The sequence below is a fragment of the Sus scrofa genome, chromosome 8, assembly GCF_054392235.1.
Source record: "Sus scrofa isolate SSC_HxYL_T2T_F1_AM1 chromosome 8, Sscrofa_HxYL_maternal_Yorkshire_Landrace_v2.0, whole genome shotgun sequence".
NCBI lineage: Eukaryota > Metazoa > Chordata > Mammalia > Artiodactyla > Suidae > Sus > Sus scrofa.
Genome location: NC_139390.1, coordinates 92,103,067 through 92,116,311, shown reverse-complemented (window position 1 = coordinate 92,116,311; position 13,245 = coordinate 92,103,067). Strand labels below are relative to the sequence as shown.

Genomic DNA, 13,245 nt, shown 5'->3' with positions numbered 1-13,245 from the left:
TGGCCTGTTCTCACAGCATATGATCAGTGAATTTTATGTGTAATTGTTGAGGTTGTGGGTCTTGGAAAGAAAGACATACATGTGTGTTTTCATTGTAGCATTGTTGCCAAATCAAGATATACAAAAGCCTTTCCCTTCCTTGTCAGACTAAATATAGCATACACTTCTATGGTGCAATTAGATCAGGATGCAATTAAATGCAAGAACAAAATCATTCAGTTTAAAAGTATCAGTTGTTTCCAGTATTACAGTGTGTTGTCACTTTTAATCATATTTTTAATAAATTGTTGAAGTACATTGATGCTTTACATTTTTCCCGAATCTCTACAACTGTCAGAAAAGGATTCTGACTTGTTACTCTCTGTGTGAGAAAAGAAGTAAACATTATCCTTAAAATCTATCATAATTAAAAAATGATCTATAACTTGTTTCATTAATATGCTGACAATACCTAAGGCATGTAGGATTTCAGTCCTGTTGCTAGTCCTTTCCCTCTGGATTGATTACTAAAAACCAGGAAACCAATCCCCGATTTCTTCACCTCGTAGAAAATAAACTCTATGTGTGTGCATTCCAAACAGTGGGTCCTCTCTCTGTTTTTCCTTAATTAGAACTCTTCTGAAATAGAAGGTTCTAAGACTTTCTAAGCATTGGAAAGAAGCCACAGCCAGAAACTAGAAAAAAACAGATCTTCCATCAACCACTTGGGTGGTGCTGCTCCTAGGAATTGTCTCCCTCTTTTGGCTTCAGCATGTTTTCCATTTTTCTTTGCATTTTCTTCAAAGTAGAAAGTAATCAATTAACCACCAACTCTTGGAATCCTGAGACGCTTTTTTGCAAGAAGATAACCCTTCAACTCTTGGTGGTAGAAAGAAGCTGAGATTGGAATGTAGATTTAAACCCTGACTCAGCCACTACCTAGATATGTTTCCTTGGAAGGCACTAAATATTTCTCAGTGTTATTATTTAATTTATTTTTTTTTTTAATTTATGTTGTTATCAACGTGGTGACAGCAATTACCCTTTCAATCTGGAGCAGCTACTATGGGGGGAATAAGGAAGCTTGCCGAGGCCAGGCCCAGTGGGTGTGTTCCTTTATTCATTCATTCACTCATTCACTTTTTATTGTTTATTTATTAGGAATATAGTTAACTTATAGTGTTGTGCCAATTTCTGCTGTATAGCATAGTGGCCCAGTCACACATTGAACTTATCTACAAAACAGGAACAGACTCACAGGCAGATTTGAGGTTGCCAAGGGGAAGAGAGGAGGGAGTGGGATGAACTGGGAGTTTGGGGTTGGTAAATGCAGGCTATTACGTTTAGAATGGGTAAGCAATGAGGTCCTGCTGTACAGCACAGGGAACTCTATCCAGTCTTTATTCATTCATTTATTTAGTGAGCACTTGTCAAGGGTCTGCAAGGGTCCCAGGTATTGAGCACAGAAAATCAGACAAGTTGTGTTCAAATTGCCGCATGTTCATTAAATGCTTCTTTTGTATGAAGTTCAGGTTTTCATTAAATTAATCATTGTGGGAAATGTATTTTTTGTGAGACCTGCAAGGTGCCTTTCTGATGTGGCCAGCCTGTGAAGAGATCATACTCGTGCTTTTATTTTTCTAAGAAATTTCTTGGAATCACGCCTGCCTCCAGAACTTTGGAATTTGCAGGAATAGTATGACTAGCAGCTACCACTGTTTAACATGTTACCAATAGGATCTGATTCTAAAAAACTCTTCCCTATGCGCCGTCTATATTAATGTACTGAGAGTCTCAGGTCAGTATTAGCACCCTTTTTCACAGAGGAAATGTGCTTAGTGAGGAAAAAGTGCTCTATGATTTCCATATTTTCTAGGGTTATTATGTTTTCTTTTGCACAATATCACCATCCTTTCTGTTTTGTTCTTAGTTTGATTGGGTTTTGATTTCAAAGCCAAAAGAGAGAGAAAAAAAAAATCAGGTTGCTTCCTAGGTAGAATTCCTTAGGGGTACTGTGTTTCTTTATCAAATAGTTGGATTGACTTTTTAAAAAAGCAAAATTGAGATCCTGCCATATAGCACAGGGAACTGTATATCTAATCACTTGCGATGGAACATGATGGAGAATAATGTGAGAATGCCGGGTCACTTTGCTGTACAACAGAAATTGATAGAACATTGTAAATCAATCATAATAAAAATTAAAAATAAAAAAACCAACTTACATCTATGTGAAACTGAATAATCAGAAAATAATCATTTTTGTTTCCACAATGGTTCTTCGTAATTCTTTTAGCCCAATTGCAAAGTAACAGCGATGAAGTGCTTTCTCCTGGAGTTACGCGTCATTTTGCAAGAGTCCAGAAATTCAGACATTAGTGATACAGTAGAAAACCTTATCATCCTTGCAAACAGCAGTTTATCGTCCATTGAGGTGAGTTACCCAGCAGTTATGCAGAACTTCAAGGCCAGGGGTCGAAGCTGTATCCTCATGGATACTAGGCAGGTTCATTACTGCTGAGCCATGACAGGAACTCCTATTTTTTCTTTTTTTTTTTAAACACCATTTTCCAACTCCCAGAACAATGCTTGGCATATACTGGATACTTGATCTATTTCTGAAATGAATATATTAATGTTTAAAAGACTTTTGTGATATGTTATCTGTTATTGGTTGAAAGATTGAGCCGAGTGACAGACAGCTCATAACAACATCCATGGGGAACTCTTAATGTACATTTTTAGAGTCCCGCATCCTGACATAGTGTGGCACATGCAGCAAAAGGATGGGCAGGACTGCACAGTCAGAAGACCTGGACATGGAGAATTTCACTGATTATGTCAGCTGAGATGATTCATTTAATATCTCTGCCTTACCCATCTGACACAATTATTTCCCAGATCAAATAGGACAGCATTATATGGGATATGACAGTGCCTGGCATGCAGGATGTGCTTGATAAATATTGGTGAATCTGAATTTCAAACATTTAATGGGTGGAAAATCTAATTTTGATTTTTGCTGGTACAGCTTTCATGGTTCAGATGATCTCTAGAAAGTCTATTTTTGAATGCTACATTTAGAATATTCTACTTATTCATGAAACTGTGTTTAAAGTACAACGATTTTTGATATTCACTGAAATAGTTCAATTCAGCTAGTAATGACTGAGTGCATACTCTGTGCCAAGCCCTGTTCTATATGTTAAGGAAGTCAAAACACATGGCCTTACCCTCCTGGAAAAACCTAGAGAGTAGTGGTATGAAAGGCATAAAACTCTGTATAATACATAATACATGGTATAATACAGATAGAATCTAAACAAGGGGTTCTGAGAATGTAGAGGTGGGACACTTAGTTCATCCCCAGGAGCTCCTAGGTTCAAAAAAGCCTTCCTACTGGAGTCAGTACCTGAGTGATATTAAGTATAAGTAGTAGGAGCTAAAATAGAAGCATGGAACAGGCAGAGAGAAAAGCACAAACCTCAAACCTCGGATAGCCCGATGTGCACATGGAGGCCAAAGGCAGGAGCCCAGTGTTCCCAGGTATAAATTTTCAGCTGCAAGAAAGGTGAAAGAAATAGGCAAGACACAGCTCAAGGAGGGCCTGCATGCCATGCAAGGAGTCGTGGATTTCGTGCTAGGATAGATGACTAGAAACCATGGAAGTGCTCTAAGCAGGAAATTCATAGTCCCATAGCCATGTCTGATTTTTTTCCAGTATCTGGAATCCAGTCTAGGACAAGTCAGCCTGTACCAAATCTCCTAGATCTCTTTTCCCCTAGTTCTTCCTAATAGGATATTAATTTGTCAATGTTCTTATGGCTCAAGACCTCCCCCCCTGGTTCAAGTAACACGATGTTCCTAGGAAGGGCGTATGGTAGACTTTCCCATCTAATCCTTTCTTTTTGTTTGGCAGTATAAAACTGAATCTGGATGCAAAGAATGTGAGGAGCTGGAGGAAAAAAATATTAACGAATTTTTGAAGAGTTTTATACATATCGTGCAAATGTTCATCAACCCTTCTTGATTGCAACTGATCCTTGTCAGCGTTTCTATTATTAACGAACATCTTGCCACTGCTTAGAGGCAGCGAAGCGCTCAGCATTTCAAATGTGGTGCCAAAACAAGTTCTTCTAGCAAGAAGATGCTCAGCATCTTGGATCAGATGAGCTCTTGGAGGACAAAAAAATGGCATTGCATACAGTGTCCAGGAACTGTCCTCAGACTTATTTTATTCATTTATTTTTAATTTATTATTGAACTTGTACATATTTGTAGCATAATGTAAAATGTTGAATAAAATTCTGTACATATTTTATCCTTCGTAACTCCACTGATATTTTACCACTTATAAGAAAATAGAGTGTTGGGTTCAAGAGAGATCGTCAAATTAGTGAACAACCAGTGGGGCGAGGCACCGCTGCTACACGTAAAGACAGTGCCCTAACCAGTGTGGACCATTATTGACTGCAGGCTTCGTTTACTTCTCTGTTAGGTGTAGCCCTTAGTGGAAGAACTGACTACCAATGAGAAAGGAGGAACTAGGAAACCAGCACTTTATTCTGTAATTTAGCTATTGATATATAAAGCACTTCTATGAAAGAGAGAAATTACAAGTGCCTCAGAGTTCGCATCGTGGCTCAGCAGTTAACAAACCCGACTAGTATCCATGAGGACACGGGTTTGATCCCTGGCCTCGCTCAGTGGGTTAAGGATCCGGTGTTGCCATGAGTTGTGGTATAGGTCACAGATGCGTCTAGGATCCCGCATTGCTGTGGCTGCGGCGCAGGCCAGTGGCTGCAGCTCCGATTCAACACCTATCCTAGGAACCTCTGCATCCCGTGGGTGCGGCCCTAAAAAAGACAAAAAGAAAAAAGAAATTACAAGTGCCTGGCATGGAATAGGCAGCCATCAATGGTAGGTGGGGTGGGAATAATAAATTCTCACTGACAGGGGGCATCGTGTATCAAAAAAGTATATGAACTAAGTTGTTTATATTTCATGCTTTCCCAAGTATGGGTATTTTATTTTTCCACATTGTTTTTGCCATGTTTGTAAAATAAAAACTGCTGATGAGTTAGAGCCAATGTAATCTGGCTTAAAATAATTGCTGCTTCTTTCTTTCTTTCTTTTTTCTTTTTTTTTTTTTTTAGTAAACCATCTAAAATTTTCAAGCTCTACTTGAATGGAACTGGCTGAAATAACATAGTCTCCTCATCACAAATTTCTTTCCCCTGGTCCACTTCTGGCAATCTTCACTGAGAGACTACAGGGTAGGAATTGAATCCTAAGAATCCATTTCTCCCCATTTCACAGTACAAACCATTTCTCTATTGAAACATTCTTTTTTTTACCCAGTGCCCCAAATAATGTACCTTATACCATTGGCCACACTTTTAAAATACTGACCTATATTTTTAAAGTAGCCAACAACCGCAGTTGCCTTCTTATTTTGTTTTATTTTTTCCTTTTTAGGGTCGTACCAGCAGCATATGAAAGTTCCCAGGCCAGAGATAGAATTGGAGCTGCAGCTCCTGGCCTACACTGCAGCCACAGCAATGGAGGATGTGAGCTGCATCCACTACCCACAGCTAGTGGCAAGGCCTCCGGACCTTAACCCACTGAGTGAGGCCAGGGATGGAACCTGAATCCTCATGGATACTAGTAGGTTCTTAACCCACCGAGCCACAAAGGGAACTCCTTGCAGTTGCCCCTTAGTAGTCATATTAAACTGTCAACTTACATTGAGTTACTGGTGCATAAAATACTGCCCAATGGCTCATGTATCTCATCATTCTAGTCAATGTATGTTTTAAAATTTCTTTCAAGGAGTTCCTGTCATGACGCAGCAGAAACAAATCCGACTAGTATCCATGAGGATGCAGGTTCCATCCCTGGCTTCATTCAGTGGGTTAAGGATCCGGCGTTTCTGTGATCTGTGGTGTAGGTTACAGACACAGCTCAGATCTTTTGTTACTATGGTTGTGGTATAGGCCAGCCACTGTAGCTCCGATTCTATCCCTAGCCTGGGAACTTCCATGTGCCGCAGGTGTGGCCCTAAAAAGACCAAAAAAAAAAAAAAAAATTATTTCAAGATAGTTTTGGAGAGACCTGTGTTCCATTTCATTTTCGAAGAATCATGTGTTAGCCCTCAGTTTGCTCCCTGATGTGAATCTAGACAAATAGTATTTGGCAGCCCTCAAAAGTGTGGTGGTTTTTCTCTTTTGGTTTGTTTGTTTGTTTTTAATTTAATTTGAAATGAATTTTTTGACAATGCATTTGTTTTATTGTATCAGAAAATTTTAAAGTTAAAATACAGACTTTTTTGGATAAATATTGGAGGTAAACCTCTTGTAATACGTAAAAAATTTTACTTGTGTATTAAACCCAAATGCATCACAGGAGTTCTGATTTTATTATAATCTTTCCAGAAGTAAATAATAATGTCCAAAATATGACAGTATTTTGCTCTGAGATAAAAGTCATCCAGATGGAATGGTGGCATTTGTTAAACACCATCATGATCATGCTTCTCGCTCTTCTTTTGGTTCTTGTGGTACAATATTCTGCTCTGTCGTTTGGATAAAGATAGGAAGCTTGCTTATCAAATTTATGGAATATGCAAAGTGTGTAACAGCATGAAGATTTACAATTCCCTCAGTGTAGAAGAAAGCATCCGTGTAACAAGATGAAAATTAATAAGGATACACAAAGACTTCTGTACATGGGCCACAGTAATGAACTGCGTGAGTAAAGAATAAGGAAGATGCAGCTGGATCCAGCAAAAAAGATCTTAGGGTTTTTATGCCCCAGTAACTCAGTGGAAGTTGACAGTTTGATATGACTATTAAGACGGCAATTGCAATGGTTTGAGGTATCATATTCAAAAAGTCAAGACTCGGAGTTCCTGTTGTGGTGCAGTGGAAATGAATCCAACTAGGAATCATGAGGTTGCGGGTTTGATCTCTGGCCTCCCTCAGTGGGTTAACGATTCTGGTATTGCTGTGAGCTGTAGCTGTGTAGGTCACAGACACAGCTCAGATCTGGTGTGGCTGTGGCTGTGGTATAGGCTGGCAGCTGTAGCTCCGATTTGACCCCTAGCCTGGGAACCTCCATATGCTGAGGTGCCACCCTAAAAAAAGCCAAAAAAAAAAAAAAAAACATATGTGAGAGGATATTATTTCTACACTCTCCCTGGCAATAAGCAAAATGGACTAGAAGACCGGGGACATGGAAAAACAAACAGAACCAATATATAATTTATGAATCTAGAGATTCTTAAAATCCAATCGCAAGTCTAGTTTTATAGACTCTCATTCTTTATCTTAGAACAAAGAATCGATGTAATTTTTTTCTTATTTTGCTGCTATTGCTGTCATTGTGAGAAAGGCTTATATGTTTAGATATGTTACTGTTTCTGTCCATCAGAGTCAATGGCTCATAAGTTCAAACTGACTTATAATATCAAAATCAAGGAATGGGATTGATTCCCCTCCTCCTCCCATACACACAAATACTGAGAATGCATTTTTTCCTTCATGTGTGTTATATCAGGCTTAGCGTAAGCTCTCTGTATTGATATGTGAGTCACGATTAACACATCCATGTCATGTATAAATATTTTGCCCCGAAGAAATCCCATTTCCATAGAGATTTGGTTCAATGCTTCTGAATATGTCTGATGACTAAATTTTATCTTCACTAAAGGACTTATTATGCAAGGCAAACTTCAGCTTCATTGAAAAGATCCTTCATTGTATAATCTATCCACTGCAACGTAGAGGAAAAATTAAGGAATCATTAATAAGGAGTCATGATTTTGTCCAATACGTTATTTCTTTAACCCTGGATTTGAAAGTAAGTTCACTATTAGAGAAGTTGAAGAGGATATTGTTACACTGAAACAGAATTGGAAATTGTATAGTTTAGTTTTTACAAATTGTGTCAACACTCCCAGAATGTAATCATCAGAGAATCCAGTGTCATCCTCCAGGTGGTTAGTAAATTATCACTATCTTCAAGGAATTCACTCTGTCAGTCATATTGTAACCCCATTTATTGAACCTCCTGTATGCTAGGTGCTGCCATTGCAGCTGTGGATAAGACCACAGACCTCATGGCGTTTACATTCCAACAGGAAAAGTTATATTATCAAATTAATCACTGGAGTGCTTATTCAGATATTTTCAATTCTATGAAGGTCACCAGGTGAACATATAAAGAGAAGAACAGATGCTTTCAAGATGTCAGAGACTCTGAGACAATGGTCATCTGAGCCCTGATGTAAATTATAAAGAATCAATCAGAGAAACTGGCTGCCAGACCTTCCATCAGGAAGGTTATGGCACATTCAAAGGGCAGAAGGAAGGCACTAGAAGAAAAAGCACTAGAAGAAGCTGGTAAGGTAAATATCAAGTGGTTATATAGGTTCTGAAAAGAATATTTCTTTATACTCCAAAAAAGGGGATCCTTATTCTGACACGTGTGAAAAATATAGGAAGTGTTGAGAGAAGAGTTGGAATTAAAATCTCCTTACTGCTAAATACAGGATAATAAAAATCATTTCTCATAACAGCATCTTACATGGGCCTCATTATTGTGGTCATTTAATGAATTCCTTGCAACACCTAATGGAGATCAATTTAAGTAATTATTTGTTCACAGTCGAAAACAATACATCTATTTGCAGCACATATGACTTTAGAGACCAAGATTATGAGGGTTGACATATAAATTCAGCATTGGTATCTGAGGACAGTCAGAACTGTCTTGTGGTCAAAATCTGAGGACCAAGAAGTCTTCTTGAAAGAAGGACTTTCTAAACCACTTTTTCATGAGAACTATTGGATAGAAGGGAAGTCATCCATCCTCATTAAGAAAAATTGGGGCGGGGGTTCCCGTCGTGGCTCAGTGATTAACAAATCTGACTAGGAACCATGAGGTTGCAGGTTCGATCCCTGGCCTTGCTCAGTGGGTTGGGGATCCGGCATTGCCGTGAGCTGTGGTGTAGGTCATAGACGCGGCTCGGATCCCACGTTGCTGTGGCTGTGGTGTAGGCGGGCGGCTTCAGCTCTGATTCGACCCCTAGCCTGGGAACCTCCATGTGCCACGGGAGTGGCGCAAGGAATGGCAAAAAGACAAAGAAAAAAAAAAAAGGAGAGAATAAGAAAGGAGCAACATTTCTGAATCTTAGTGACAGTTCAGAGCCTAAGGGCGAGACAAGAATGTCAGTACAGTGACGGCTCCGCAGGACAAGTATCATTTTTTCAAGGGTTTTAAAGATCATGGTCACCAGCCAGGTTCCATGCCCTGAGCTGATTTAATAAAGCCAAAGCCCCGTGTGTGTCTATAAGTTCTGCTCTCTGAGGACACACGGAGGCTGGTGGAAATAACAGTGATCCTCATATACTTTGATGATTCGTAAACGTTCACAAAGCACTTTTATCTGTATTCTTTTATTTGATAAGAGTTTCTGTCCCTCATGGGTAGAGATGAAGAGAGGCAGAACCTATGAAACATTTTGCCAATGTTTCTGATATGTAAAAGACAAAAAAGAAAGAAATCACCTGAAATTTTTTTGTGCCCATTCAGTTGGGTATTTTTCTAGGCCCCATTGTCTTTTATGTTTCCTTTCAAATAAGCACGAGCATAATACTTGGGGTGGAAAATTATCTGTTGTTAAGGAAAGCCAAACAGAGTTTAAGCATGTATTTTTATTCCATATTTTGATTATTTTTTCTTCACATAATTCTATTCTGGTGTTTTGTTTGCTTTGCCCAGATGGCAAATGTGTCATTAAGTTTATTCAGCCTGAATTAATTATCTTTTTATAGTAAAAGAAAATCCTCTCCTCTTGACAAGTAAGATGTTTGTGCTGTATTTATGAATAAATAGAGGCAGCTGTTATACACAGCAATATTAATAGCATTGCTTTAAACATTTCATCTGAAAAGAAATCCACTCTTTTCAATATAATGTAAGCTCTTGGTGTCCCAGAGTTTACTAAAGAAGTGAAAACCACAGACCTGTTATCCACACTGCAGCATTATAAGAAAAATATCCTGCTTTATATAGCAGAGACACTCAATTCAAATTGCAGACATAAGGCAGCACTCTTTTAAATGGTTATTGTCTTTGCTGGTCACTTGGCCGTGATTTTTTAGTATTTCACAGGTCAAGAGCATGAAGATTATCAAAGCAGCTCTCCCTGGAAATAGAAAGATAACACCAGGCACAGACTTCATCTAATAAATAGCACAATGATGCTATTTCCTGTTTCTCAGCTGAATGGCTTTTTAATGCGTGATATGGCCATTGTAGAAGGCATTTTTCCTTTGGTAAGAATGAACAGGTTTGCAAAACAGACGAAATGCTTTCTCCTCGTGGAGAGGTCTTCTGAGCTCTAACCAGATATAATCCCACGTCACCACAGTGAGATCGTAACTCTGAAAGGCATCTGATTGGACTTTAGAATTTCCCTGTTTGAAGAAACTTGGTTTCCCAGGAGGCCATACTTTTTCTCAGCAGAGCCAACTTGTCCCTAAGGGTTCATTTCATTTTTTAGTCATCTATATTTTATCTCCAACAACAAACATAGACTGTACTCTAGAGGATGAATATGTGCAAGCAGTGTTATACTGAGGGCGGGTATCAAAGCCCCAGGTATAGGCTTCAAGTGGGTCCATTGTCTTTGGAGAACTAAAAAACAATGATAAAACTTACTGAAAGTCTGTCTGCCTTTATGATCACTAAATGCAGTGGTTCTAAACAATACCGTTGGTAGAATACGCTTCCCTGAAAAAAAAATATTTTTTTAGAAGTATAAGTCTTAAACAATAGCTCAGGTTGTAGTTTTAAATAATAAACATGTAGTCTGCAAATTAGCTCATATTTATTACTTACTTTTTTTTTTTTTTTTTTTTTTGTCTTTTTGCTATTTCTTGGGCCGCTCCCACGGCATATGCAGGTTCCCAGGCTAGGGGTCTAATCGGAGCTGTAGCCACAGGCCTACGCCAGAGCCACAGCAACGCAGGATCCGAGCCGCGTCTGCAACCTACACCACAGCTCACGGCAACGCCGGATCGTTAACCCGTTGAGCAAGGGCAGGGACCGAACCCGCGACCTCATGGTTCCTAGTCGGATTCGTTAACCACTGCGCCACGACGGGAACTCCTATTACTTACCTTTAATAAGCATTTTATTCTACATTGAAGTTGATTTGGAGACCTCAGTTATGTGGTTGGCCATCGACTCTAATGCATTCAGTTGACAGTGATTTCTAAAGAGTTCAGCCTTGTTTTCGCCTCTCTTGTCTTGCATATTCTTTAAATAGATTTAAATAAATAATGGTAACACCATGATTGCAAAGATTAGGAAACTGAATCTTACCTCGATTTTGATTTGTGTTTAATATTTGAAACGGAAAAAGACAGCAAACCATGAGATGTAATAGTTTAGCAAATTCAGATTTTAGGTCATTCATGAAATCATTTACTGAATGTGCCTAATATCTTTAACTTTGAAATTTCTTCTTTTTGAGTTAAGTACTTGATTCAAAAATAAAGAAAAAAAGGAAGAAAACAAAAGTTTCCATCTATGGTCTGATTTAGTAGTTGTCTAAATTATATCTTTTGCAGATGTTTCCATTTTATTAAAATTTAATTATTAGTTGCTAGTCAGTTATTTATGTGTTGCTAATTGAAAGAGTAAGGTTTTTTCTTTTGCCATGGTTTTTCACATTTCAAACTCTTTATACTGCTTTGATTTCTCTGTTACCGTAATTGCCTCTCAAAGGCATCTTTTAATTGACATCTACTGATAACTGAATTGTCCATGAGTGGGTTTCCAGGGGTGTGCATCCCTTAGGAAGTAAATTTCAATGTATATCCATGGGCATATGTTGTTTTTCAGGAGTGAGTCCACATTTTTCATCAGATTGTGGCATGTTCCATGAATCAAAATGTTTTAAATTTGCCTCTCTAGGAATTCCCTTCTTCTTCGTGTTAAAGTCAGGCAGTGTTGTATCTTGTGAAACTGGCGTTCATACTTTAATGTCCATTTCAGGATCTTGTTAAAACGCAGATTCTGACTCATTAGCTCCCAAGAGATGTGATGGTGTTGGTTCATGGATCACACTTGGAGAAACAAAGGTTTGACATCAGAGAGCTTTTGCCTCCAATCTATTCCTGGAGGCCAGCACCTAATTGAATGGACACTGTGGAACCAGGTCTGGTTTCAGTCATCTGAGACTTGGCAAGTTGCCTAACCATTCCAAGCCTATTTTCTTGTCTCCAAAAAGACAGTAACAATATTGTCCACTACCAGGATGGTTGTGAATTAAATTAGATGCTGACTGCATTTCTTGGTACAGGGTAGATACAAAATAACTTTCTTCCCTCCCCTTCCTCTGAGGCACTTTGTAGTTTCCTGTTACTCTAGTGAGGTGTTATAATCAGCAAGTCTGAGGATAGCCTCAGGTTGGATATAAATCCAGTATTACATGTGCACAGAATTTCCTTGAAACATTCTATTTTAATACTTCCTGGTATCAAGCAGAATTAGAACTCTAGTATTTTCTACCCATCAAATGCTGCCAGTAAACTACCAAAACAAAGTGTCTATTTATTGTGGTTTCGGCTTAGCACCTGGTTGCCCTGGGTAATTCTGCCTTTAAGTCAATTTAACCACTGCCCTTTCTCACCCCTATTTTAACTTCAACACTTCTTCGCACCTTTTTTTTTTTTTTTTTTTTTTTTTTCTCTTTAGTGCCACACCTGTGGCATATAGAAGTTCCCAGGCCAGGTGTTGAATCAGAGCTACAGCTGCTGGCCTAAGCTACAGCTGCTGGCCTTAGCCACATCTGCAAACTACACCACAGCTCATGGCCATGCTGGATCCTCAACCCACTGAGCAAGGCCACGGATCAAACCTGCATCCTCACATTTACTAGTTAGATTCATTTCCATGGAGCCACAACAGGAACTCCGTGCACCAGCTCATATTGGTTAATTGTCACCTATTAGAGCAAATATTGCAATATTCTCAAGTTCTTATCCTCTCTCCCAACTCATTTTCAAGCTATTCTATCTGCTAGACTTTATCTACCTCATTGCTGCTGAATGTAATCACTTACATTATTTACATTAATTATTGATTTAATGTATGACCTTGGTTACTCAATCTAGTTTTTTGTCCTTCTCAGATTGTCAAGAATCAAATATGTTTAAGTTTCATTGCATCAGGATTGCCAAGAATTGGATGGAG

General features: G+C 38.7%; 1 protein-coding gene across 10 annotated transcripts in view; it reads left to right on the top strand.

Moving 5' to 3' along the window:
• The window catches only part of IL15 (interleukin 15), a 75,051-nt gene extending 68,668 nt beyond the window's left edge, over positions 1-6,383 (top strand). For 8 of the 10 annotated variants that reach the window (XM_013978869.3, XM_005666851.4, XM_005666853.4 and 5 more), the window contains 2 exons: positions 2,276-2,413; positions 3,899-5,089. In XM_013978869.3, coding sequence (XP_013834323.1) covers positions 2,276-2,413; positions 3,899-4,009 — 249 coding nt within the window. In that variant the 3' untranslated portion in view covers positions 4,010-5,089. 10 annotated transcript variants of the gene reach the window in all.
• Positions 6,384-13,245: the final 6,862 nt, after the last annotated feature.